This window comes from Carassius gibelio, chromosome B23 (assembly GCF_023724105.1).
Source record: "Carassius gibelio isolate Cgi1373 ecotype wild population from Czech Republic chromosome B23, carGib1.2-hapl.c, whole genome shotgun sequence".
In the NCBI taxonomy this organism is placed as follows: Eukaryota; Metazoa; Chordata; class Actinopteri; order Cypriniformes; family Cyprinidae; genus Carassius; species Carassius gibelio.
The window spans coordinates 27,054,505-27,082,492 of NC_068418.1; the positions used below are offsets into that span (position 1 = coordinate 27,054,505).

The following is a 27,988-nucleotide window of genomic DNA, read 5'->3' on the forward strand; positions in this document are numbered from 1 at the left end:
TATTTGATTATTCATCCCTGAGGGACACTGGGACTATTAGATGTGTAAATATATAAATAACATGATGTAAATTAAAATGGGAAAAAATTCAAACGTCACACAACCCTGTAGTTAAACAGAGTAAATGAGTACAGGAATAATACCAGTATTCATTAAAAATGACTCAAAATAATTCACCAAAAATGACTTGCATTCTTTCAGAGCTCAGCATTCTCATGGAAGTATTGAATTTATCTCAGATGTTTCCCTGGAGAAATAAAAAAAACGATACAAACGAGTCAACAATCCAGTCCAGAGCTGTACAATGAATCTGGAGCTGAAGTACAAATATCTGAAAGCAGGAAACCCTCAGTAAAAGTGATTCATTTCTCACTATTTCATCTCTCTGTTGTTTAGGAGATACACAACCATAAACTGATGATGACTGACACACAAGGTACAAATATTAACTAACAGACATAACCATATCTCCCCAGCTAGTTAAACACTGTACATTAAGACAAGTTTAAACATGAAAATAAAGTCTTACATTTATTTTCATAAACTTACATAAATCGGCTTACATTTCCAGAAAATAGATCTGAACATTTGATAAAGTCTGGTTCGAGATTATATGAAACAGAAAAGTGCTGTAGAGCTGCTGAAGTCGAGGCAAGAACTTTTGAAGATATGTATTTGAAATTAAATCTAAAGACACAAATAATTACAGAATATTCAAAGTGTGTATTTAGATTCCTTTCCAGCTGTATAAACACACACAACAGTAAACAGATGAACACACTCTCTCTTGTTCAGTGTGCTTGCCTTTGGGCAAAAAAAAAAAAAAAGGTAAAGCAAACCACAGAAGGGAGTTTTTCATTCCAGGAAAACCAAAGGAGGAGCAGAAAGAGAGAGGATCGTGATATCAGTCTGTTCTGATAAAAGAAGAAACAAACACACCTGAAGCACAACATCTACAGGTAATAAACTCTGACTTATAACTTTACATTGATCATAATATGATTGATATATCAGTGTTTATTACATTATATTAAACTGATCACTGTTTAACTGGTGAATGTGTGGGCAACAGCAGTGCAATACAAGATCATAATGTCTGTCTTGTATCTTTTTACAAATGCAACTTAAATCTGTAAACCAAAAATATTTCTGCTGTATTTTTAACTGAAAAGTTCTGGCAACCACAGCTGCTTTTACTGTAAGTTTGATGTATTTTCAGTGTATTTTCACACTGAATCGTGACACATCAGCTTCAGGAGCTTCATGTGTGTATTTATGACTGATGTAGAATCTAATAAGCAATGATAAAGCAGAAATGACATGATCTGATGTTCTGGATCTGGTCAGATGTTCAGCGTCCGCATCATTTATTGAGACTGATTTCTGTTTTTCCCTCAGAAATGGAGAGAATCACACTGATGTCTGTTCTGCTCACAGGTGAGTGCTTGACTAGTACTAGTGCTGATAGTTAGTGTTAGTGCTGTCACAACTAAAAGAGATCTGAGCCAACTTTCAAGTTCAAGACGATCCAAAGAATTCAGTTTGGTCACTGAAAATCAAATCTCTGGAAATGCACCACATTCATGTGTTCATCTTTAAAGTGCACTCAGTGTTCTTCCTCTAGAGCTCCACAGTCTCACCAAATCCTGTAGAAACACTGAACGTACGACAGCACCATTCAGAGCACTTTATCAAACACATACTGAAACTCTGAGCTCTTGAAATACAGTGTGGATATAATGAGTGAGATCTGTGTGAATGTGTCTCTCCTCAGTCGTGGTCAGTTCGTCTCCGCGTCAGTATCACTTTGTGAATCAGAAGAAGAACTGGACTGAAGCTCAGACATACTGCAGAGATAAATACACAGATCTGGTCTCTATCAATGACATGAATGAACAGAATGACACAAATCAGCTCCTACAGAGAGTGAACATCAGTGCTGACCGTGTCTGGATTGGGCTGCAGGACGCATGGGTTTGGTCTCTGAATAACTCTGACTTCTACAGAGGAGATGAGTCTCAGTTTAGGAAGTGGGGACCAGATCAACCAAATGGAGATGGAGACTGTGTTTATATGAAGAGTGATGGACAATGGCATGATATGAAATGTGATACCCAAACACATTTCATCTGCTATAATGGTGAGTTCAGCTGTATGTTTCATATCTGATGAACTTTGCACTATTAATGAACCAAACTGACACTATTATCTTCTTTAAAGCTGCTTATAGCTGAATTGAACTGGTTTCTGAGTAATTGATGAACTTTGGAACACTGACACTTATTTTATTTTTAATGCTACAGAAATAAATGTGACTTGATTATGTGATTAAAACAGAAATATTCCTAAAGAACTGGTCATTTTCTTCATAAATACCTTTCAGTTTTGAACAATGAACACAATTAGATTTGTTTTTTGTTCTTGGTAGATGAGAGGAGAAAGAACATGTATTTAATTCTTTAAATCAATATCAGACAAATGTTTTTCTCTTTTAAAGGCAGCAGTAAAGGATTCGTCCCTGTACAGGAGCAAAAGAACTGGACTGATGCTCAGAATTACTGCAGAGAGAAACACACAGATCTGGCCAGTGTGAGGAATGAGACGGAGAATAATCAGATAAAGAACATCATAAACCAGAACCTAACTTCACCTAATCAAGCCTGGATCGGTTTGTACAGATTCTGGGTTTGGTCAGACAACAGCAACTTCATATTCAATCTCTGGAAGAGTGGTGAACCCAATGAAAGAGCTACAAATTACAGAATCTGTGCATCAACTGGTATCAGTGAAGGAGGACGATGGACAGACGAGCGTTGTTCAGTTCAGCATCTCTTTGTGTGTTATGATGGTGAGTAGATCAATCATCTGAGCTGCTGAACATCTACTTGTCAAACTACAGAAACTTTCTCATCATTACAGTGTGACTGCACTATTCCTTTAACCAGCAATTCCCAGAGTTTCTGTCAGTGAAAGTATTTCTTGAAGTCTTTAAATTAATGTTTCAATAATTTGACAAAACATTCACACATTTTTGGTTCTCTGATGTCAGTTAAATATCACAAGACGTGCAATTCAATTCAAGTTTATTTGTATAGCGCTTTTTACAATACAAATCGCTACAAAGAAAACTTTACAGAAAATTATTTTTCTACAATATTTAGTAGTAGCTTATAAGTGGTGACTGTCAGTTTGTGCACGTATGACAGGATTTTTAGAAAAATGAATACAAGACGTAGTCAGCCAGATGATGAATATAATTAATATTATTGATAATTAATAATTATTATATGATGCAGACACACTTGTAGCAATATTTGTTAGTTCTTCTCAGGTGTTCTGGATCCAGACTGGAGCTTGTGTAAATCCTATTAAAACATAGAAACAAATAGAGACATCATTAGCATTGCTGCTGATCCGACAAAGTAAAATTAATTAGTTTAACCCAAGCTAAAGAATATGAATGTGCATTTGATCAGATGAAACTACACTCACAATTTAAGACATACATTATTCGAATGCTTGGCTAAAGAGATGCATTTTTAATCTAGATTTAACAGAGAGAGTGTGTCTGAACCCCGAACATTATCAGGAAGGCTATTCCAGAGTTTGGGAGCCAAATGTTTGAAAGCTCTTCCTCCTTTAGTGGACTTTGCTATCCTAGGAACTACCAAAAGTCCAGCGTTTTGTGACCCTAGGGAGCGTGATGGGTTGTAGCGTGGTAGAAGGCTAGTTAGGTACGCAGGAGCTAAACCATTTAGGGCCTTATAGGTAAGTAATGATAATTTGTAACTGATGGCTTGGCAGTGTTTCTAAGATGGAAGAATGCAGTTTTTGTAACATGGGAAATATGATTTTCAAAAGACAAATTGCTGTCTAATATAACACCCAGATTTCTGACTGTAGAGGAAGTAACAGTACATCCGTCTAGTTGCAGATTGTAATCTACAAGATTCAATGTAGTGTTTTTTGGCCCAATAATTAATATGTCTGTCTTATCTAAATTTAATTGGAGAAAATTATTGGTCATCCAATATTTTACATTTTTAACACACTCTGTTAGCTTAGATAATTTAGAAGTTTTATCTGGTCTCGTTGAGATATATAGCTGAGTATCATCAGCATAACAGTGGAAGCTAATTCCTTATTTTATAATAATATTACCAAGGGGCAACATGTATATTGGAAATAGAAGGGGACCTTGGACGGATCCTTGTGGCACTCCATATTTTACTGAATATAAATGAGATGACTCCCCATTTAAATAAACAAAATGGTAGCGATCGGACAGGTAGGATCTAAACCATCTTAGAGCCTGCCCTTGAATACCTGTATAGTTTTGTAATCGATCTATCAGTATGTCATGATCCATGGTGTCGAACGCAGCATTAAGATCAAGTAAGACTAGAAATGACATGCAGCCTTGACATGCAGCTAAACAAATAAAATATAAAAAATTAAGTGCTGTAAACTTCTGTCCACAAAAATGTTGGATATTATGCAAATTGGTAAATAGATATATATTTGGTTTATTCTAAGATGGTGCCCTGCCGCATTCGGACACTGTCCTGGTCGCTCTGCTTAGACTGTGTTTTATCATTTTTTTACATACAATTACTCTCAACTTTTGCACAATATTGACACTGATCACATATGACAGCAGAACACTTTTAAACATCAGAAACCAGTTTTCTCACCTGTTTACAACGTTTTACCCAACGATCAAAGTTGGCCACCAGAGATTCTCCGCACGACGGATGAGAACAGTGGCTACGAGAGAGCTCATCTGAGGCAAAGAAACCAAAAACACAGAAGGAAATGCACTGTGGTTTGCAACAGACTGAGGACCAGAGCGCACAGTCCGCCCACCTTTACCCAGTATCCTGTTAGCCAACGTCCAATCACTTGAGAAAAAAAATGGATGATCTCAGAGCCTGGATATTGGTTCCATTGGAAACATAAGGGACTGCAACATAATCTGCTTATCAGAAATATGGGTACTGGACGAAGCTGTAACACCATCTGATAGCTTCCCTGTTCTTCGGATGGACAGGACTGCAGAGGCCAGCAAAACCAGATGTGGCGGGGCCTGTTTCATGGTCAACAACAAATGGTGTGACCCCAGGAACATCACCTCTCTGTCGCCTTCTCTGGAGCATCTAATGATTATGTGAGGCCTGTACTGCTTGCCTCGTGAGTTTACAGCGGCCAACGTCACAGATGTATACATTCCTCCACAAGCAGACATGGAGATGGCCCTGTCTAAAATCCATGATGTTCTTAGTGTCTGCTTAAACAACCAAAATGTTTAGGTCAATTCCACTGACGTCAGTGAGTTTGCAGATGTAGCTATCAGCTTTGTCTACACGCTGGTTGAGGAGTTAACACAAACCATAACAATAAAAACTTACTCGAACCAGAAACAATGGGTTGATAAATAAATCTGGGCAGCAGTGAATGTGTGCACGGCCACGTATAATGCGGGATACATGAGCGGATACAATACTGCCTGTTACGCTCTCCAACGCGCTGTGAGAACTACTAAACAACAGTACAAAGAACGAGTGGAGTCTCATTTGCAACTGAATGACTCCAGGCGCATGTGGCAGGGACTGAGAACTATATGTTCTTTTAAAAGTAAACCCTCTGTCGTGGTGAGTGCTGACTCTTCACTACACAACGAGCTGAACATCTTTTATGCACGTTTCGAAACAAACCACTCTGGCGATATCAGCAGTCTGCTGGTGTGAACAGAGAAAAAGAACATCTGCGTCAGTGATGCGTGCGCAATCACTGTCTTGGAGGACGAAGTTCATCGAGTTCTGAAGCTTATGAACATCAGGGAAGTGGCTGGCCAAGATGGGATTTCCAATCATGTATTGAGATCGTGCACTGATCAACTGGCTGGATTGTTTATGTCCATCTTTAACTAGTCCCTTGCTCAGTCAGTGGTCCCAAATGTTTTAAATATTCTTTCATCGTTCCTGTACCAAAAAACAATAATCCTTGCTTAAATGACTACCGACCAGTGGCACACACAGCACTAATTATGAAGGTTTTTGAGAGGCTTATCAAGAACATCATCAGATCATCTATCCCTAACAACATTGACCCACTCCAGTTTGCCCTAATAGGTCTGCTGAGGATGCTGTCTCCCATCTCCTGCATGCCACTCTCACCCACACTGACAGCAATAAAGGGAATTATGTGAGGCTTTAGATTATAGCTCAGCCTTCAACACTATAATCCCCCACAATCTGGTCTCCAAGCTCAGAAACCTCGGACTGAATGCCCCACTCTGTGACTGGGTTCTTGAATTTATATCGTGCAGACCTCAGGTAGTGAGGGTGGCTCCGACCACCTCCAACATCATCACCCTGAGTACAGGTGCCCCACAAGGATGTGTTTTGAGCCCGCTGCTCTACTCGCTCTACACATATGACTGTGTGTGCACTCACATCTCCACGTCTATCATCAAGTTTTCAGATGATACAGTGGTGATGGGCTTCATCACCTACAACGAGGGTGCCTAAAGAAACAAACTGTCTCTTTCTGAATGTCAGCAAAACCAAGGAGCTGGTTGTGTACTTCAGGAGGAGGCAGCAGCAGCTCTACACTAGGGCTGTCATGATATTAGATTTTTCACACCATGGCTATTGTGGCCAAAAGAATCCATGGTATCGGTATATTGCAATATCTATAGAAAACATGGGGAATCAGCCAAACAAATTTTTACTTTATTCATTTTTTCTTTTTACTCAATGAACATATGTATACTGATAAATACAGTGCACATTCATTTTCACTTCTTCAGGTCACAGCTGACATGAGATTATGGGTTTCTCTGTCTTCTCTGAAGCTTCCTGTGAAATAACAAGAGACAAAATACTGTCAAGTTCAACAGTATGATGAATAAATATTCAGTGTTGTGCAAGTTACTTCCGAACTGTAATACATTATATATTATTTGTTACTGTCATTTACAATTACAATATTACTGTCTCAGAATTGAAATGCGTTACATGACTCCTGTATTACTTTTGAGTTATATTCGACAAATTAACGACAGAGGTAGAACTTACTCTAAAATGTCAAAATGTACTGCAGAGAATTTTACATCCAAAAAAAGGGGGACATGGTGTGGCATAATGACTGTGGGCTATCCAGGCTACTAAGTATATAGTGTATAATTGGCAAGGTGAAGGCTCAAGACAATGCAAGAAAGGATGACATCCAGAATCACAAATGATCCAAATCTGTTAAAGGGGGGGAGTGAAATGCTCGTTTTCACTCAATATCCTGTTAATCTTGAGTACCTATAGAGTAGTACTGCATCCTTCATAACTCCAAAAAGTCTTTAGTTTTATTATATTCATAAGAGAAAGATAGTCTGTACCGATTTTTCCCGGAAAAACACGAGCGGCTGGAGGCGTGACGTGTGGGGGGAGCTAAAGAATCACGAGCACCAGTAGACTTTTGCATTGAGAGCGTTTGGAAGCTGTGACATTACCGTGAGGAAAGACCATCATCCAAAACAAACCATGGCTAACAGTCAGATTCAGCCATTTATTTATGATCCAGAATCAGATCCAGAGGCTGAAATTTAACAAGAGCAGCATCAGCAACAATGTCTCTATGTGGTATGTACTGAAACTGTATATATTTGCTTAACGGTTTTGGAAAATGACTAAGTTCCACTTTGTCGTCTTTTTTTTTTTTTTTTTTTTAAGCTGTACATGTGGAAAGTGCAGTTTGATGACAACATCGCATGTTGTTTACTTGATGTACTTACACACCGATAGCTAAGTTAATAACACAGAGATATTTGAAGCAGTTTTACTCACCGCATACAGTTCCAACACACGATCGTGACCCTTTTTCGTTGGGATTGCATCATCCTTAAGAAATAAACGATACGCAAATCCGGCGTCAAACTGGGCCTTGTTTGTAAAACAAGCATCTTAGAAATGCAGGGGAACAAACACAAACACTTGCACAACTCCGTTGATGCTCTGTAAAAATAAACTCCATCCACTGGTCCCTTAATGCTGTTTCTCTTTTGGTAATCTGTGCAGGGTTGTCTTGCCCTGGCAACCAAAAACACACTCCTTTTGTGACATTTGGCGCCGCTCTCGCTCTGATCAGTGAAGTCTGTTGTGCTCTCAGTGCTCTGCTATACGGGAGCGCGCTCTTCCGGCAGAAGTGCCTCAGGACACATATAAGGAAATTCCGCTCCATCTAACGTCACACAGAGCCATACTCGAAAAAAACTTTCCGAAACTTGTGATAAACCGGAAGGAGTATTTTTGGAACAGAAATACTCCTTCAAACGTACAAATTAATTTTTGAAACTTTGTCCATGTTTAGCATGGGAATCCAACTCTTTAACAGTGTAAAAAACTCAGTATGCATGAAATAGCATTTCACCCCCCCTTTAAAATTATGGTAGAGGTAAAGTGATTATCCGACAATATCTGTGAATTGCTTGGGTCTATTGATATTAGACACAACAGGACTATTGGTAAATTCTAATGCCATATGCAATTGTAAAATGACAAGATGTGCATACTTCCATCTCATGAATATTGAGCATCGCGTTAGTTCATTCAGGTCACGTTAGTCACGCTTGCATCAGCTGACAGTCAGCTGTTCCTGACGTGTACTAATCCAGTCTTGACACCTATCACCTGGGGACTATTTAAATTCCCATTCTTCAGTGTCTCTTCCATTGCATCGCTGCTTGCAGTTAACTCCCTCCTCCAACCCCAACTCCACAAACTGAACCTTTAATTCGATCTAACTTTGTTCTTTCTTTACAGTCTCTTCATTGGAAGCAGTCTCTATCGTATTTTGTTTACAACTCATATAATTGAGAATTGTAATTATGCTTATAATGGTTCTGTTCTGTACCCCAAGGGGGTTTGTCTTGCTGCTCTCCCTGCTATGTCCAAGCATGGCTGCATGGACAGGCATGTGGAGCGTTGCCCAGAACATAACCATACCGCCAACACTAACTGTATGCAATATAATTGTTATAACATATACTTGACGATAGTGGTCCTGATTGAAGTACAGTCATTCAACCATCTTCACCCATTAGCCGCGTTTCCATTGGCCAGTGCGAGCTGAGGCTAACAATATAAAGGGGAGTTTTTATAAAGGGGAGTTTTTATAAAGGGGAGTTTTTATAAAGGGGAGTCGTGGCCTAATGGTTAGAGGGTTGGACTTCCAATCGAAGGGTTGTGAGTTCTAGTCTCGGGCCAGACGGAATTGTGGGTGGGGGTAGTGCATGAACAGCTCTCTCTCCACCTTCAATACCACGACTTAGGTGCCCTTGAGCAAGGCATCGAACCCCCAACTACTCCCCAGGCGCCGCAGCATAAATGGCTGCTCACAGTGTGTGTGTGTGTGTTCGTTCACTGCTCTGTGTGTGTGCATTTCGGATGGGTTAAATGCAGAGCACAAATTCTGAGGATGGGTCACCATACTTGGCTGAATGTCACTTCACTTCACTTCACAACGAGCCAGGAGGAGCTAATAGAGCACAGGACCTCAAAAACAGAGGCCGAAATCATGCCGTGTCTGTCAGGGTTTTGCACTGTGATTTTGTTTTATGTTTGTTTCTTGTGTCTAGTGTCAGCACATGGCCTTGTTAGTTATTTTCTCGGCCATGTGCTCCTTTAGCCCCTCCTCCCTGTTTCCCCTTTACCACACCCTCTTGTTACCCTAGTTGGTCTAATTGTGCTCACCTGTCCCTCATTTATTTTCCTCCCTATTTATAGTGCACCTTACCCTTTTGTGTTTGCTGGTCCGTTGTTATTCTCACCCCCTGTCTGTGGATTGAGCTGAATATGTGTCCGTGTCTCCCTGTCTGGTTGGTCTTGTGCCCTTGTTTTGTCTAGCCCTTGTAATTTTATGTTCTTGTTTTGTTTGATCATTCTCTTAAGTTGGTTAAATTAGTAATTTCTGGACACCACATGCAGCTATTGACTGACCACAAACAGGAAATAGAACTTATTTGCTACATCTTTGATTAATTAATGTCTTGCTGTTTTTTTTTTTTTAGCAATTAAATTTTGGGCTAAAAGTATGTTGTAACAATAAAAATATTACTGAAAACTGATTTATTAATGCCTTACACTACTGAGTTACAGCAAAAACTAATGTGACTGTAATGTCACATTACAGTCACTCCCAACACTGTAAATATTAACATAAAAACTGAACCTTTAACCTGTTAACTTGCGTACCTGTATTTTTATCTCTTTAACCTATCGTTGCATACGCCAATGAAGTCATGCAGTTAACGTGCTTCTAATTCAGTTTTAATTCAAGTTTATTTTAATGTGCTTATAGAATGGCTGAAGTTGAGGCATTAAGTGAAGTGAAAGTGAAGTGACATTCAGCCAAGTATGGTGACCCATACTCAGAATTTGTGCTCTGCATTTAACCCATCCGAAATGCGCACACACACAGAGCAGTGAACACACACACACACTGTGAGCACACACCCGGAGCAGTGGGCAGCCATTTATGCTGCGGCGCCCGGGGAGCAGTTGGGGGTTCGATGCCTTGCTCAAGGGCACCTAAGTCGTGGTATTGAAGGTGGAGAGAGAACTGTACATGCACTACCCCCACCCACAATTCCGTCCGGCCCGAGACTAGAACCCACAACCCTTCGATTGGGAGTCCAACCCTCTAACCATTAGGCCACGACTTCCCCAAGTGCATGGCACTGTGACCAACTTAACATTTTACAGTTTAATGTAGCAATGTGGTCACTCAGTTTTCTAGATTTGTTTTAACCATGTAATAGATTTGAATGAAGAAATCAAGTGCTACGCACATGTATTGGCCATGACTTGATTGCAAATACAAATACAAAAATCAGCGACACCCCTAATCTACACCACACTCATCATTAACAGGACCACAGTGGAGAGGGTGAGCAGCTTCAAATATCTTGGTGTGCACATTTCCAAGGACCTGACCTGGACTAACCACATTTAAACTCAAGTTAAAATAACTATTCCATTTGAGACGCTGGAGAACATTCAAGGTTTCCCCTGGAATCCTGAAAACTTTCTATATCGGGTCTATAGAAAGTATACTGGCTCAGTGCATCTCATCGTGGTATGAGCTGCTTCATCATCTGTGTAGTAGTTTAATATATTGTGTATATTTCATTATTTGTATTTAATTTTCGTCTTATTTTTTCTTCTTTATTTGTATTTAATTTATTATTATATTTTTTTTTCATGTATTTCATTATTTACATTTACATTTATTCATTTAGCTGACGCTTTTATCCAAAGCGACTTACAATTGCTATATATGTCAGAGGTCACATGACTCTGGAGCAACTAGGGGTTAAGTGTCTTGCTCAGGGACACATGTAATAGACATGTAATAGACACATGTAATAGATTATTTTTATTTAATTTTCTCTTATTTTTTGCACATTGTAAAAGGGTATGCCAGACCTACATTTCACTTCTTGTTGTATACATATAGCTTGTACGTGACAAATAAAACTTGAATCTCTTGTATCTTGAATCTTATTTGTTAGTATCCATAAACTGAGGGAGCCTGTTTTGGGAAACCCTGCTGCTTTAACTCAACATGCTTCATATGAGTTCCTGTGTCTAAATGCTTCACTTTCTGTTTGTTTCCAGATAAACTGGTTCTGATCCGAGAGAATAAGACTTGGTCTGAAGCTCTGAGATACTGCAGAAATATGAGCATGGACCTGGTGTCGGTGGATTCGGAGCAGATGCAGCAGCGGGTGATGAATGTGACCTCGAGCGCTCTCTCTGATCACGTGTGGCTGGGTCTGCGTCACTCCTGCACAGTGGGGATCTGGTTCTGGGTCAACGATGAGACCATGTGCTATGATCAGTGGGCTTCTGGTTATGACACCGGACTGGACGACTGCGATACGACGGTCAGATCAGGAGTCATTCGAAAGAATGATAATCGCTGGATCAGCCGCCCTGAAACTGATAGATACAACTTCATCTGCATCAAGTGAGTGCTGGAGAGTCACTGATTACATGTGATCCAGATTACAAATATTCAGTACTTGTAATTAGATTACACTACATTTTAAAGGGGTCATGACGTTTTTTTATTATTATTATTATTTTAACATGTTCTTTGAGGTTTACTTATATTCTTAATAAAGTTTTTTTGCAAAATTAAAAAAAAAAAAACTCTAAATATGGAGAAAATATCAAAAAAGTATCAACTTTCCCTTGCTATTGCATGTTTAGAGTCTTTTGACAACATAATCCAAACGGTAATTTCCAGACAAAGCATTATGATAATTTTGACCCACACAATGTATTGTTGTCTATTGCTACAAATATACCTGTTCCTATTTATGACTGCTTTTGTGCTCCAGGGACAGGTTTATAGGGTTTACATTTTGTTTTCATGGACTTTTAGTTTGCATCTTATTGTTTCCTGTGTTTCATCAGTTTGCTTGGTGGTCTGGTTTTTAAGTATGTTCTTATCTGTCACTATAGTTACTGATTATGTTGTTCACCTGTGTTTCATTAATTTCCTTCATTACTGTGTATTTGTTTTTATTCTTCTCACTTGACGTTGTAGACTATGAATATTTTTGGCTTGATGACAAAGTGAGTGTGATATTTCTTTGTATAAAAGAAGTATACAATGAATACATGTAAATATAAAATGGAAAAATGTTTTATATAATGAAAATAAATATTAATTGAGTGACTTTATTGAATATTTGCACTATATTTGAACATCAGCAGAAACATTTTGTCACAGTTCATGAACTCGCTGTTTCTCTCTCATCCTGTGTAGTGTGTGGCTGTGTGTCTGTGAGCGTGGTCTGTGATCACTGCCGATCAGCAGCACCAGCTGCTACCAATTGTTTGTACCTTTTTAAGTGCAGTAGCTGGTGCCTTATGTTGTCAGGTCGTTGTGGTTCTCCTATGTGTTTCCTTCTGTTCCCTGTGCTGTTCATGGATGGTGAATCCTTCTCTGTTCTTCGTTGTGTCTTCCTGCACTCTGTACTGGGATTACAAGCACCGTCACTTGGGATACAGCACCGGATCACAAAGGATCATCACTAGTTGTCCACCAAGGTCCCTGCATCACCCACCATCTGAGTTTGTGATAGTCTCGACCTACCATCTTTGTTGTGGACTATCTGTGTTGTTTTCCTTTCTGGCCGCTGTTATTTACCTTATTAATAAATCACTTTTGCTTTTGCATCCTGTTCCCATCTTCATTATAGAATGATCTGACCACATCGTGGATGCAGCAGTCGCAACCAGCTGGAGCGATTTTGCTTCTCGCAAAATAGCAAGCATGGATCAACAAGAGGAGAGTATCACCAACACAGGTCAGGTGATCCAAGCTCTTGTGAAGCAGGTGTCTGAGCTCACCCAACAACTTCAACATCTGAGAAATCCCGCTGTGCCAGCCTCACCGCCAGTTCTGCCAGTTCCATCTGAGCTGCCTCATCAGCACGAACCTCACTTATGCCCACCCGAAGGGGTACTCAGGTGAGCCAGAGTATTGCAGAGCATTCCGTGAGAAACAATCAAGATCCATGCTGCGCCTCATTCCAGGCACTCTCTGAGGAAATGAACAGGGTTTTTGATCTTGCGGTGGCGGGCAGGGAGGCGACCAGACTACTCGCTGATCTCCGTCAGGGGGAGCGATCGGTGTCGGTATATTCCATCCAATTCCGCACCTTGGCCGCAGAGTGCCGTTGAAACAAGGAGGCACAAGGAGGCGCATGGAGACCCATGCAGGTGAATTTGTCTATCATGCCCGAGGAGGTACCAGGACCTGAGGGAGGTTTTCAGTAAGTCCCGTGCTGCTTCTGTTCCTCCGCATTATCCTTACGACTGTGCCATAGACTTAGTACCAGGTAATTCTCCGACTAAAGGCAAGTTAAATTCACTTTCTGTTCCAGAGAGAGAGGTTATGGAGAAATATATTTTTGATTCTCTAGCTTCCAAGTTCATTCATCCTTCCTCATCTCCAGCGGGGGTGGGGTTCTTTTTTGGGGGAAGAAGGATGGATCTCTGCGAACGTGTATTGATTACAGGGGGTTGAACAGCATCATGGTGAAGAATACTTATCCTTTGCCGTTGATGTCTTCAGCCTTCGAGAGGTTACAGGGAGCATCCATTTTCACAAAATTGGATTTATTTAACGCTTATCATTTGGTTTGCTTAAGGGAGGGTGATAAATGGAAGACCACGTTTAATACCCCTAGGGGGCACTATGAATACTTGGTCATGCCGTTCAGGCTGTTCAACTCCCCAGCGGTCTTCCAGGAATTCGTCAGTGACATGCTGAGAGATATGGTTGACCAGTTCATATATGTTTAAATGGATGAAATATAGATTTTTTTCATCTTCTCTTTAGGATCACGTTCAGCACGCCACAAGAGTGATTCCGAGGTTGCTAGAGAATGGGCTTTTTGTCAAGGTGGAGAAATGCATTTTCCATGCACGGTCTGTTCCTTTCCTAAGGTATATCATCTCATCTGAGGGAGTGTGTATGGATCCTGAAAAGATTAAGGCTGTGATAGATTGGCCATGTCCAGATTCCCCTAAGGCCCTACAGAGGTTTCTGGGGTTTGCCCATTTCTATGAGCATTAAATTCGCAATTTTTAGCCAACTAGCCGCACCTCTGACTGCCTTGACTTCCCCCAGAACGGCATTCAGGTAGTTTGATACAGCCTAGGTTTGTTTGATCCAAACCAAGAGAGCCAACCAGGGTTTGGAGAGAGTGTCGCAATGTTTTTTTTCCAAGAATCCTTCATCTTGAAGTCAGCAACACACGATGGTGGAGTACGCCCACCATTCTTTGCCGGTGTCATCCATGGGCCTCTCTCCATTCGAATGTAGTTTAGGTTACCAGCCACAAATTTTTCCTAGTGTGGAATCTGAAATCGCGGTCCCCTCCACTCACGCCTTTATCCAGTGGTGCCATCACACCTGAGACTCTGCTCCAGGTGGGGGTACACACCAAGGCTAAGGCCTATTGCCACCAGTCAAAACCTCCCGTATATGTCGTTGGTCAAAATGTGTGGCTTTCTACCAAGAACATTCCTCTCTGATCCATATCTAACAAATTGGCTTCTAAAAATTAAAACAGTGAAACAGTTTTGGTTCCAGAAACACCTCAACCTGTTCTCCAACAGTCAGTTATTCCAGTAAAGAAATTTTCAAGTCACTCATTCCATATCGGGGCAGCAACTTCAGCAGTCCAAAAAGGCCTCTCCCAACAAAAGATCCAAGCCCTTGGGAGATGGTCCTCAGATGCTTTCCATAGCTATATCAGGACCAACCGATTCCACATTAAAAAAGCTCACCAGACCCTTATTGAATAATAAAAAAAAAACTGAGCATTTGGTCTCGCAGCAAGAACTTTCCCGGTAGAGCACTTAAGTTTTCTCTTTCGTCCAGTGAGCATTTGGTCTCACAGCGGACGCAGTGTGAGAAAATCTCCTGGTCATGCTCTCATTTTCCTCTTTCCCGTTTTCTCTTTCTGTCCCATGAGCATTTGGTCTAACAGCGGACGTAGCAAGAACTTTCCCGGTAGAGCACTTATGTTTTCTTTTTCGTCCAGTGAGCATTTGGTCTCACAGTGGATGCAGTATGAGAAAATCTCCCAGTCAAGCTCTCATTTTCCTCTTTCCTGTTTTCTCTTTCTGTCCAGTGAGCATTTGGTCTCACATTGGACACAGCGAGAACTTTCCGGGTAGAGCACTTATGTTTTCACTTTCGTCCAGCTAGCATTTGGTCTCACAGCCGACGCAGTGAGAAAATCTCCCGGTCAAGGACCCATCTTCCTCTTCCCTGTTTTCTCTTTCTGTCCAACGAGCATTGATCTCACAGCGGACGCAGCGAGAACATTCCCGTTAGTGCACTTACATTTTCTCTTTCGTCCTGCGAGCATTTGATCTCACAGCGGACGCAGTGAGAAAATCTCCGGGGCAAGTACCCATCTTCCACTTCCCTGTTTTCTCTTTTTGTCCAGAGAGCATTAGTCTCACAGCAGAGAAAGGCGCAATCTCGCCTGATTGATCGCTCCAAATTACAACTGCTCCCTGTTGCAGGCCAGCAGGGCCCGTCAGTCCAGGTTCAGTGAGCCGACATCACGGATTATTAACACAGGTGGAGAGCCCTCAGCAATTAATGGTAAGAGGTATATATGCAACAGTCTCACCTTAATTCATTTGACTGTCTCGCAGCACCCACCACCCCTTCTCCACACTTAAACTGTCCTAAAACATTTACATAGGGGGCAGTACTCTGGGTTCGGGCCGAACTCCAAGCTCGGAGCCCTCCCTCCGGACAGCATGCCAAAACGGCGTATACATTTTTCCCTCTAAATTGTATGTAAGTGTGAACACGTGAACCTTGTTTACATTTGCATTACGATGATTATGACCCCATGGCGGATACTTGTATTTGTTTTAAGTAAAAAACATTTAAATGTACTTGTTTTCCCCCAAAGGAAACAAAAATTTACATTTAAAAAAATCTTATATAGAAAATGCATCATGATTTAAAATGTTTTGCAGTGGGAATGAATGAGTAAGGTAGCCTATTAAAGGGATCACACCTTTCTCTTTGGAGTGTTACAAGCTCTTGGTGCATAAAGAAGATCTGTAAAGTTGCAAAGAGTAAAGTTACAAACCTAAAGAGATATTCTTTATAAAAGATAAGAGCTAACCGCTCCTACCTAAAATGGCTCGTTCAAACATGACCCAATATCTCTATGTCATGATATGGGAAGATTTGCATAACACCAACCAAATGTTCACACAGATTCACATTTTAAGGAGATATCATTAGGAAACATGGTGTTAGCTTTCACTGCTATGCTGATGATACTCAGCTCTATATTTCTTCATGGCCCGGTGAAACACACCAATTTGAAAAACTAATGGAATGCATAGTCGATATAAAAAATTGGATGACGAGTAATTTCTTACAGCTAAATTAAGAAAAAAAACTGAGCTGTTAATTATAGGACCTAAAAACTCCACTTGTAATAACCTAGAACACTGTCTAAGACTTGATGGTTGCTCTGTCAATTCTTCGTCATCAGTTAGGAACCTAGGTGTGCTACTTGATCGCAATCTTTCCTTAGAAAGCCACGTTTCTAGCATTTGTAAAACTGCATTTTTCCATCTCAAAAATATATCTAAATTACGGACTATGCTCTCAATGTCAAATGCAGAAATTTTAATCCATGCATTCATGACCTCAAGGTTAGACTATTGTAATGCTTTATTGGGTGGTTGTTCTGCACGCTTAGTAAACAAACTACAGCTAGTCCAAAATGCAGCAGCAAGAGTTCTTACTAGAACCAGGAAGTATGACCATATTAGCCCGGTCCTGTCCACACTGCACTGGCTCCCTATCAAACATCTCATAGATTTTAAAATATTGCTTATTACTTATAAAGCCCTGAATGGTTTAGCACCTCAGTATTTGAATGAGCTCCTTTTAAATTATACTCCTCTACGTCCGCTACGTTCTCAAAACTCAGGCAATTTGATAATACCTAGAATATCAAAATCAACTGCGGGCGGCAGATCCTTTTCCTATTTGGCGCCTAAACTCTGGAATAACCTACCTAACATTGTTCAGGAGGCAGACACACTCTTGCAGTTTAAATCTAGATTAAAGACCCATCTCTTTAACCTGGCATACACATAACATACTAATATGCTTTTAATATCCAAATCCGTTAAAGGATTTTTAGGCTGCATTAATTAGGTAAACCGGAACCGGAAACACTTCCCATAACACCCTATGTATTTGCTACATCATTAGAAGAATGGCATCTACGCTAATATTTGTCTGTTTCTCTCTTGTTCCGAGGTCACCGTAGCCACCAGATCCAGTCTGTGTCCAGATCAGAGGGTCACTGCTATCACCCGGATCCAGTACGTATCCAGACCAGATGGTGGATCAGCACCTAGAAAGGACCTCTACTGCCCTGAAAGACAGCGGAGACCAGGACAACTAGAGTCCCAGATACAGATCCCCTGTAAAGACCTTGTCTCAGAGGAGCACCAGGACAAGACCACAGGAAACAGATGATTCTTCTGCACAATCTGACTTTGCTGTAGTCTGGAATTGAACTACTGGTTTCGTCTGGTCAGAGGAGAACTGGCCCCAACTGAGCCTGGTTTCTCACAAGGTTTTTTCTCCATTCTGTCACCGATGGAGTTTCGGTTCCTTGCCGCTGTCGCCTCTGGCTTACTTAGTTGGGGTCACCTCATCTACAGCGATATCGTTGACTTGATTGCAAATAAATGACAGACACTATTTAAACTGAACAGAGATGACATAACTGAATTCAATGATGAACTGCCTTTAACTATCATTTTGCATTATTGACACACTGTTTTCCAAATTAATGTTGTTCAGTTGCTTTGATGCAATGTATTTTGTTTAAAGCGCTATATAAATAAAGGTGTCTTTGACTTTGACTTTAAATATCATGTTATTGGGGTCACTTAAACCCACGGGAAAACCATGTACTTGGCAACACTGACTGCTCCGCTCCGAAAAGGGAGAAAGGAGCAGCAGCTCATTTTCATTTTAAGAGGACAAACACAGATAACAGTGCATTTTGGCTCATACCCTAAAAGTGAGTTATCAGTGGGGTATTTTGAGATAAAACTTCATATGCACACTATCGGGCCATTAGAGAACAATTTCAAATATTGTATGTCACCTTAAAAAATTATCAAAATATTAGGGAAAAAGCATAGTAAAACAAAAAGCAAGAAATCTGGGAGGAATCTCTGTTTAAGCATCTGAAAGAGTTGGAGGACAAGCATCACTCGTGGGACGGGCATGAGGATATGGACGGAGTCTCCAGCTTGCTGTCCAATAGTAAAGCAGATGTGGTGGTGGCAGCATTAAAGAGGGAAGTGCAACTGCAGCGGAAGAGCGTGACATTTGACCTCGTGCACTTGTACTTTCTCAAATACCCTTGCTCTCCATTACAAAAATTGACAGAGGAGCCAGAGATCCAAAATAAGACTCTTTCCATATAAAAATTACAGAACTATGACCTTCGAACACAAAGCCAGGAATCATTTGGAAACACAGAAGTGATTCCATTTGTGACCTTTGACCCCTGTTGATTGAATATACTCTTTCCATACAGGAATAACTGAACAATGACAAACACAAGAAAATAAAGGAAAAACATAGAAAAATACAGAAGTTACTATAAGCGTGACCTCTGACCCTTCACAAATCAGTTTAGTGGTAGAATCAGAAGTTATCAATGACGAATCAGAGAGAAAACAAAGATATTGTCCAACCTAAAAAAGCTCAGTGTTTACACTTGAGTCTCATGATTAAAATTTCAAACCCACATAGAGGTGGAGAGAACGGTATGCTTGTACTGTTTAACATTTTGGGCTTTTGAATGTCTTTGAAAGAGTCTCTTCTGCTCACAAAAGCTGCATTTATTTGATCAAAAATACAATAACAGTTACACTTTCAGCGTGGCTGTAGAATCAAAAGTACAGAGCTACATTTATTCGTTTATCTGTTGCTTTCATCCAGAGCAACATTTTTTTGTAGCACAGGAACATGAGTAACTAAACTAAAATACCTTGTCATGCCTCCAAAATCAATACAGAATATTGTTTATATACAGTAAATATACGAATCAGAAACTTTTATTAAACCATTATTAGTGTTTATATTCACACTGATATTATATTTGTTTGATGTTTTTGTTGTGAATTGTTGACGCCGTTAAGGACATTCATGTCTCAGATGGAGGAGGCCTGAGCTTTGCAGACGTAGCGGTAGAGACGAGAGCAGTGATCGTCATTATAGCGTCCGTCGTGATGAAAGTGAGCGCAGTCTTCACCGCCTCCCAAACCGTGAGCTTTCCAGTCATCCGGCTGACCAGGCATCCATTCACTGCACACACACACACACACACGTGATGAACTCTGGAGTGTGAACGATGCTCCTGCCACTGCACACACACTCACCTCCTGATGATCGTATACGGCGTTCCGTCCAGCCATTCCCACTCACCAGTGTGGGCATCAGTCAAGCCCAGCCAGTAGTACAGAGGCCTGGTCTTACTAATCACGAAACTCTGAACACACACACACACACACACACACACACATGATTACAAGAGCACTGATTGAGTCAGAAAAAACATGCCGCTTTACCTTTACATTGAGTCATTTACTGTAACAGACGCTTTTATCCAATCAGAACAACTAGAGAACACATTACACATATAGCAAGCTTTTTACTAAATTAGACAAAAACGAATAGAATAGAATAGAACCGAATAGAACCGAATAGAATAGAATAGAATAGAATAGAATAGAATAGAATAGAATAGAATAGAATAGAATAGGTCAGTGCTAGTTTTAACTGGTCAGGTGATGGTGAAAAGTGTCTTTTAATGTTTTTTGAAAATAGTTAAAGACTTGAATTGAGATTGAGATATATGGGCCGTTCCACCTGCTGGAAACAGTCCAAGAAGTTATGTGTTTAGTTGTGTGTTTGGTGGGTTAGTTGTTTTGATTTGTGTCTGTTGTTTTAACTTTATTTCTGCTGGTTTACTTGTGTTGTTGATGATGTTGGTTAAGTGTGATGGTTTAGTTGTTTTGGTTTAGCTTTGTTGGTTTCTTCATGTAGGTTTAGTTGTGTTGGTTTGGTTGCTTTAGTGTATTTGTTTTGTAGGGATGCATGGTAAATATCGGCTGATTTTAATGTGCACCTTGTCAGTAAAACCAGTTCTGTAATCTGCGGTAAATCTCGGTCATATTTTGCACATGTTTCGCACAGCTTGTCAGTGAACACACGCACATGTAGAGACTGATTACAGAACCGGCTTTACTGACAAGCTGCGTATTACATATCAGCCGATTTTTTTTCATGCATCCCTACTTTTTTTTTTTGTTTATTTGAATTGATTTGGTCTTGGTTGGTTTGGTTTGTGTTAGTGTAATGTTTTGATTAAGTTGTATGTCTGGTGCTGTTGGTTAAGTTGTGCTGGTTTAGCTGTGTTGAGTAGTTCTGTTAGTTTAGTTGTGTGGCTGGTGCTGTTGGTTACTCTCTGTTGGTTTAGTTGTACAGTACGGATCCGCTCTGACCTTCTCCTGTCTGCTTTTTAAGACGAGCAGCTCTGATCTCTTCTTCCTACACTCGTCCTTGGCCGCGTCCCATGGCATCCCATCATCAGAGAAGAAATAACAGTTTGTAGAAAAGAGCATCCATCCATCAGGACAGCACAGCTCCTGCGTGTCTGAACATACACACGTGTGTCACGCTCTGCATGAGACACGAGAACACACTAATACAGCATCACTTACTGTTGTTCCTTATCTTGTTAATCTGGCATTTCAGACCAGAAACTGTGTCACGGAGGGCCTGCGCTGAGTCCGACACTAAACAAACACATATTAATAAGATCTGCAGTGGATTTACATTAGTTTGTCAAGTTTGGTTTGTCTGCATGTGTGCTACTTACTATCATTAATCATGCTTTGCATTGTCTCTTGGTTAAACTCCAGACTGCTGATTTCCAAAAGCAGCTTATGTCCTGAACATACGTCATTTTAAAACACATTTTACTTCTATATTGTGGTAATAGTTTATTAAATTCAGTAAAAAAAACTAATGTAGTTTGGACTTGATTTTCTTCAGTGTCTAATTGATTTACTAGTTAATAAACAAGAGCGATTGATTATGTCAGATGAGAAAGTCATTTCACATGGTTGAAAGATGATGAAGGCTATATTACCGTGTTCCTCCAGGTCACGTGTTCTGGTTATGACGCTCACAAGCGTTTGCGTCAGATTCTGTATGTTCGTCTCTGTAGTTGAGAACTTCCTGCCAAACTTCACGTCTAACAAAACAGTTACACATATGAAAAAATTAAACATCATTCTTTTTTTATTGATGGCTCTGGTTGAAACTTTGTAAAATGTATGAAAATATCCACTTATTTGTGTACATATTCCACATTAATTGTAGGCCTTATTATGGTGCATTCAAGTCATGATTGTATTTATAAGTTGGAAGGTAGTTTAAATGCTGATGTATCTTTTCTACAAAAAAAGAAAAAAAGAATCTTGTTTGGATTAATAAAGACTCTTCTTCGTCTCCGCGTTCATCACGATTAATCGTTTGACAGCACTGTTTAAAACATAGTGAATTAAGGTAAAAGCTTCATAATGCACATCTTTTTGACATGTAGTTTGAGCTGCAGCTCATCATATTAAAGGGTTAGCTTAACGGTTTCGAAACTCTGAATCAATTAAAACATTGCGTCGCAAAATGATTCACTTTGAAGTGCTCCAATTGGATCGCGTATTGTCTATCTGATCGGGATTTCAAACCTCATATTGCTAATCATTTGAACTAGATGGGGCTTCAGTGCATACATCTCTAATTATTTGATTCAGATTGGAACTTCAGCGTGTGTATAGCTAATCATTTCAATTAGATCAGAACTTCGGAGCAGTTTTGTGAATAATTATTCAGATCGGAACTTCGGAGTTAGTTCATGAATAATTTAATTCAGCAGCAATCTTTTTTATTTATTTATCTGAATTGTTTCTTTTTTGTTAAACAGTGCAATTAATCAAACAAGGCAATTATAAAAACAAAGCAATGATTAAAAGTATACACAGATAGAACCCCCTAATAAAATTATCGGGTTGCATAGGGTGGCAAAAAAAAAAACCCAGTTGGCAGCAACGAATTAAAAGTTATGGACAATTTGAAAATTTACAAGCGCGAATCTTTCATGATTTGTGATCCCGCTCCGAACTCCCGAACTGATTCAAATGATTTGCGATCCCCAAACTGACTCAAATGATTCGCGAACCCACTTTGAACTCCCGAAATGACTCAAATGATTCGGGAACCCGCTATGAACTTTCGAACTGATTCAAATGATTTGCGATCCCCAAACTGACTCAAATGATTCGCGAACCCACTTTGAACTCCAGAAATGACTCAAATGATTCGGGAACCCGCTATGAACTTTCGAACTGATTCAAATGATTCGCGATACCAGAACTGACTCAAATGATTCGCGATCCCGCTCCGAACTCCCAAACTGACTCAAATGATTCACGATCCCCAAAACTTACTCAAATGATTTGCGATCCCGCTACGAACTCGCGAACTGATTCAAATGATTCGCGATCCCCAAACTGACTCAAATGATTCGCGATCCCCATAACTGACTCAAATGATTCGCGATCCCGCTACGAACTCCCGAACTGATTCAAATGATTCGCGATCCCCATAACTGACTCAAATGATTCGCGATCCCCATAACTGACTCAAATGATTCGCGATCCCGCTACGAACTCCCGAACTGACTCAAATGATTCACGATCCCGCTCCGAACTCCCAAACTGACTCAAATGATTCGCGATCCCCATAACTTACTCAAATGATTCGCGATCCCGCTACGAACTACCGAACTGACTCAAATGATCCGCGATCCCCAAACTGACTCGTGATCCCGCTCTGAACTGCCGAACTGACTCAAATGATTCGCGAACCCGCTCAGAACTCTGACATATTCAGATATAAATGTAATTTAAAAAATAAATTAATACTTTTCGATTTTCAAGTATTACACCTGTCAAACATAGTCTATTTTGCCATCAATACTGTTGACGGTGTCCTTTATCAGTAGGCTTTATATTTATTCTCAACATGAAGTATAGATACTGTTGTCATGAAGACAAGGGTCTCCCTCTATGTCCCCTACAGCAGCAGCAGCGATTCTGGTGTGTAAAGACCATAGACTGTATAAAAACACAGAAAACGCGAAGCAGCCGCCATGCAGCAGAACCGCCACGCTCACGACACGCATCCAGTTTGTCACCGGCCTGAGACTCAGGAGGAAAAGCTGGGTAATAATTGATTATCTATCAATAAATGAAGCTTTAATGGAAGCACAGACTTTGAGATGATAAATAACTAACATTACAGTGTAGTCTACTTCGTGATACATTACCCAATTTTAAAAAGCGTTAGGATACGTAACAACTTCGTTTTGTGTCAGAACTAACTTTCACACTTTCATTCTTAAATTCACCGCGTTTGTGTTTGAAAAGAGACAGGGATTGAATCGCGGAAATGGAACTTGCTTATAAAGCAGAACGTCACGGAATTCGGCCATTTTTGAATGAATAAATCAGAAGTAGAACATTTAATCAAATCTCGATATTAAAGGTGTTCAGTACCGTAGCTCCCTAAACGCAGAGTACGCAGTCTGCGTAGGGCACCAACTCCCGGAGGGGGCACCATCCCAGTTACTCCAAAAAAAAAAAAAAGAAACTTCCTCCATTCTCCTATCCGCGCTCGCTACCGCTCGCACCTCATGTTTGCGGCTGAATGTTCATAATTGATGGATGAACATCTATTCCCGGGTAGAGTACATCAGCAATCCAGCGAAGAGAAAGGAAAACTAAAAGTAAAAAAAAAAAAAAAAACGGGCATAAATTTGGCTTGACGTTGGACGAGTCTCAAATTTAGGGGCCGTCTCTAAAGTTACATGCGATATTGGTAGACACTTTTCTAACATCAGTTGCATTTGAGGAGAATGACTTATAGTCATAAAAACAACTGTAATTGTTCGTGTAGGTGTCAGCTATAATGCACAATTAAATTAAATGTTTGATATTTATTAAAATAACCTGTAAATCATATGTAAATTATGCAACTCTTTCACATGGGCACAAATGCAAATTTGAAGCTCAGTAGCATTTGAGGAGAAAGACTTGCAGTCACAAAACTATTGTAATGTATTCATTTAGGTGTCAGCTACAATGCACACCTTATACATTTTTAATATATATTAAAATAAAGTATAAATCATTTAGGTAAAATCGAGGCCAGTTTATCACTTTCAGGCACATTCCTGTGAAAGTTTTTTTTTTTTTTTTTTTCAGGTTCCCTCAGGACAATTACCCATGGTTTTAGGTTAACCTAACCCTAACCCTAACCCTAACAATAACACCACAAATCATCGTTCTTGTAGCCATGGTAACTGCAAATTAACCATGGTTTTGTTACTTCAAATTATAATTTACAAAGAAGTTTCAATATACTGTATTCACTAGTGAGTGTGTGGTGCTTATTCCTTATATGGACTGTTTCAAATGCAAGACATTGATTGCATGAGATTAAGTTTGTAAATGATAGCTGTGTCCTTTTGTAGTGTGCACATATATTTATCATCAAACTGTGATAACTGTGACTAAATTCAGTAGATATACGTCTGCCATATGTTGCCACCCCTCAAGAATTCCTGCCCCCTTCTCGCCACCCCATCAATATTTTTCTAGATCCGCCCCTGCGCTGCTGTAATGTTGTTGGTTTTACCTTGTCTAAATAGTGTAATTATGGACTGATGAACTATGTTAACATAAAAATCTCTATTTATGACTTATAAGTAGGCTGTTATAGCTTTTTAGACCTATTTGAACCACTCCAGTCTGACAATATAAGTTATTTAGAAATGAATTAAGACAAATAGGATCATGGTGTCAGTATGATATGATGATGTTTTACTCACGGATCACAGATACTGTGATGATCAGCAGCAGCAGAGCCAGAGCCATTATACAGATCGCAGCAAACACCTGCCACCGCCAGCGACCGCCAGAGGGCGCCTCTACGATCCTGCGCACAGACGACTCTGACACACACACACACACACACACACGCACGGTACATGGTATGTAGTAAAACTCTAGTTATACAAATAGTAGTAAATACGCCAAAAAACGGCCACAAAAGCCATGGGTTACTACAATTTTACTACAGTAAAACCATGGTTAATTTTCGTAAGGGATTAGTAAAAATGCATATATATATATATATCAGATCAGTACTTCAGAGTCATATTTTTTCAGATGTTTTTTTTTTCTTTTCTTTTTTTTTCTTTTGTGTTGTAAACATTACTTTAGAAAACTATGTTGTAACAGTTTTATCTTTTGCTATTGGAGCAAATGTGAACACAAAAATTGTATTTGATGTTATGTTAGACCTAATTTCCGTTCACCACACGTTTATATATATATGTTTATATATATTTGTCTCATTTGTTGTACATAATATGTTGTAAATAAATGTAAATGAAGTTTGTTTTACAAGAAAATACGTTTACAAGTCCTTCTACTATTTAATTCAATGTCACTTGCTGCATCTTTGTAATTATTTGTAAACGCAGTAATTTCTGATCAATTTTGTTCTCAGTATATACTGACAGCCTACATTTTAGTGTTTTTTTATTTATTTTTTATGAATAATATTCTAAAACTGATATTTAATAAAAGAAAAATGTGAGTGATGTTTGTCTTTGTGAAGATGGAGTGTTCTTGTTGCCATGGTGTTGATGTTGATGTTTGGAAGCGGAATTTTTCAATTGTTGCTATGCGATTCTTCTGATTCTAAGGTTGCTAGGATGTTGCTAGGGGGAGAATTCAGTGTGTGTGTGTGTGTGTGTGTGTGTGTCAAAGGTCAAAGTAGGTTGAGCAGCTGAATAAACTACAGTCAGTCAACAAGCAGAGGAATGCTGGAGAAAGAACACACACACACGGGTCGTTCCGTTGACTTTTTCTACTGAATTATTGATGCTTTCTATCTCCTAACACATTGAAATAACACATTATTTAACATGTGCATTCATCTGTTTTCAGTTTTTTCTTCTCTCACACCTTTCCTCCAGAACTCTGTGTCATCACTGTTCTCTGAATTTTCAAACTCGTCTGTATATTCGTTTCCAGAGCTGCTTTCGGACGTGACGGCCCTCATGATGACTGAGTCTGGACCTGCAAACACACACACGTTCATGAATATTCATCACTCGTTCATTCTTCTGCAGGAAATGATGTCACAGCGAGACGACCTCCTCATATTGAGCTGACGGTCTGAAAATGGCTTCAATCTGGTTTCCAGACCAATGAAACACTGCTGCATGTCGTTCCTCCAGCCAATCACAGAGCCTCAGTCCCAGGTGATCAGAGCTTCTATTGGTCGAATGCTTTTTCATGATGCAAATTCAACAAACCTGAACTTTGATTCGCAGCAGAAGATGAAGCTTCTTCACATGACCGCTATTTAGTTCATTTTCACCAATGTTAAAGATACACCTTTATCTGTTTTAATGATGACAAGATTTCAAGAGTATTAAAACCCTAAAGGTTTGACGGTGCTTATTCACCAACCGTTATCTCCAGAAAGAGAGTTTGACCATCTTCTTTAATACAGAGGAAAGAATTAAAAGATCATTTAGCTCCATCACTCAGTGACTGCTTAACAGATAAAAAATTATTTAGAGAAACTGGCAAATAAATAAATAAATGTCACTGTTAATTTTTCACAGTTTGAAATATTAAATAACATGTATAGCTTTTGATTCTGAAGTAATATAAGAAGAGGACACAGTGGTTCTGAAGCTGTAAGGGTAAATCAGTGTTTCTCACTCGAGGTTCGGGTTTGTTCATCAGAAAACAAACTAAACCAATCTAGAATAGATCCGACTGTCAGTCTCCGACGGTCCGCCGATTCAGATTATTGTTACAGTATTAATAGTTCACAAGGTACTTGGATTTATTTTGGAAATAAATATTTATTTTTCACTTACCTCCTGTGTGAGAAATCAGATCCTGCTGTGTGTGTGTGTGTGTGTGTGTGAGAGAGAGAGAGAATCTGTACTTTGAGCTTGTTTGAATTAAAGAATATTTACTTTGTGTGCAGTAAACATGAGCTGTGAACACAGATGTGTGTGTGTGTGTGTGTGTGTGTGTGTGTGTGTGTGTTTGTGTTTAGTTGGGGGATTTTTCATATGTTCAGTATTAAACTCATGATTTCAACCGTTTTTATGTTTTTCTTTATTGTATTGTATGCCAGAACATGATAATGAGAGTCCAAACAGCTGATAAAAACA

General features: G+C 39.7%; 2 protein-coding genes across 2 annotated transcripts; one reads left to right on the forward strand and one right to left on the reverse strand.

The window, feature by feature from the left end:
* The first annotated feature begins 831 nt into the window (after positions 1 to 831).
* Positions 832 to 12,135, forward strand: LOC128011693 (macrophage mannose receptor 1-like). The gene is made up of 5 exons (XM_052594373.1): positions 832 to 959; positions 1,399 to 1,437; positions 1,775 to 2,140; positions 2,498 to 2,848; positions 11,673 to 12,135. Exons 2-5 carry the CDS (start codon positions 1,401 to 1,403, stop codon positions 12,026 to 12,028), a joined length of 1,110 nt encoding a protein of 369 aa, XP_052450333.1. The 5' UTR covers positions 832 to 959; positions 1,399 to 1,400; the 3' UTR covers positions 12,029 to 12,135.
* A 7,340-nt stretch (positions 12,136 to 19,475) lies between these two features.
* Positions 19,476 to 27,797, reverse strand: asgr1a (asialoglycoprotein receptor 1a). Its single transcript, XM_052593797.1, has 9 exons — positions 27,686 to 27,797; positions 26,757 to 26,870; positions 25,613 to 25,735; positions 21,812 to 21,916; positions 21,539 to 21,610; positions 21,381 to 21,455; positions 21,162 to 21,313; positions 20,037 to 20,146; positions 19,476 to 19,962 (listed from the first exon to the last, which is right to left on the reverse strand). The coding sequence occupies exons 2-9, from the start codon at positions 26,851 to 26,853 to the stop codon at positions 19,809 to 19,811; spliced, it is 888 nt and encodes a 295-aa protein (XP_052449757.1). The 5' UTR covers positions 26,854 to 26,870; positions 27,686 to 27,797; the 3' UTR covers positions 19,476 to 19,808.
* Positions 27,798 to 27,988: the final 191 nt, after the last annotated feature.

Coding starts and splice junctions, on each gene's coding strand:
- LOC128011693 (XM_052594373.1), top strand. CDS start 1,401: ATGGAGAGAATCACACTGATGTCTGTTCTGCTCACAG. Junction 1,438..1,774: donor GATGTCTGTTCTGCTCACAG/GTGAGTGCTTGA, acceptor GTCTCTCCTCAG/TCGTGGTCAGTTCGTCTCCG. Junction 2,849..11,672: donor TCTCTTTGTGTGTTATGATG/GTGAGTAGATCA, acceptor GTTTGTTTCCAG/ATAAACTGGTTCTGATCCGA.
- asgr1a (XM_052593797.1), bottom strand. CDS start 26,853: ATGAGGGCCGTCACGTCCGAAAGCAGCTCTGGAAACGAATATACAGAC. Junction 25,736..26,756: donor CACAGAGTTCTGGAGGAAAG/GTGTGAGAGAAG, acceptor TGTGTGTGTCAG/AGTCGTCTGTGCGCAGGATC. Junction 20,147..21,161: donor TAAAAAGCAGACAGGAGAAG/GTCAGAGCGGAT, acceptor GTGTGTGTTCAG/AGTTTCGTGATTAGTAAGAC.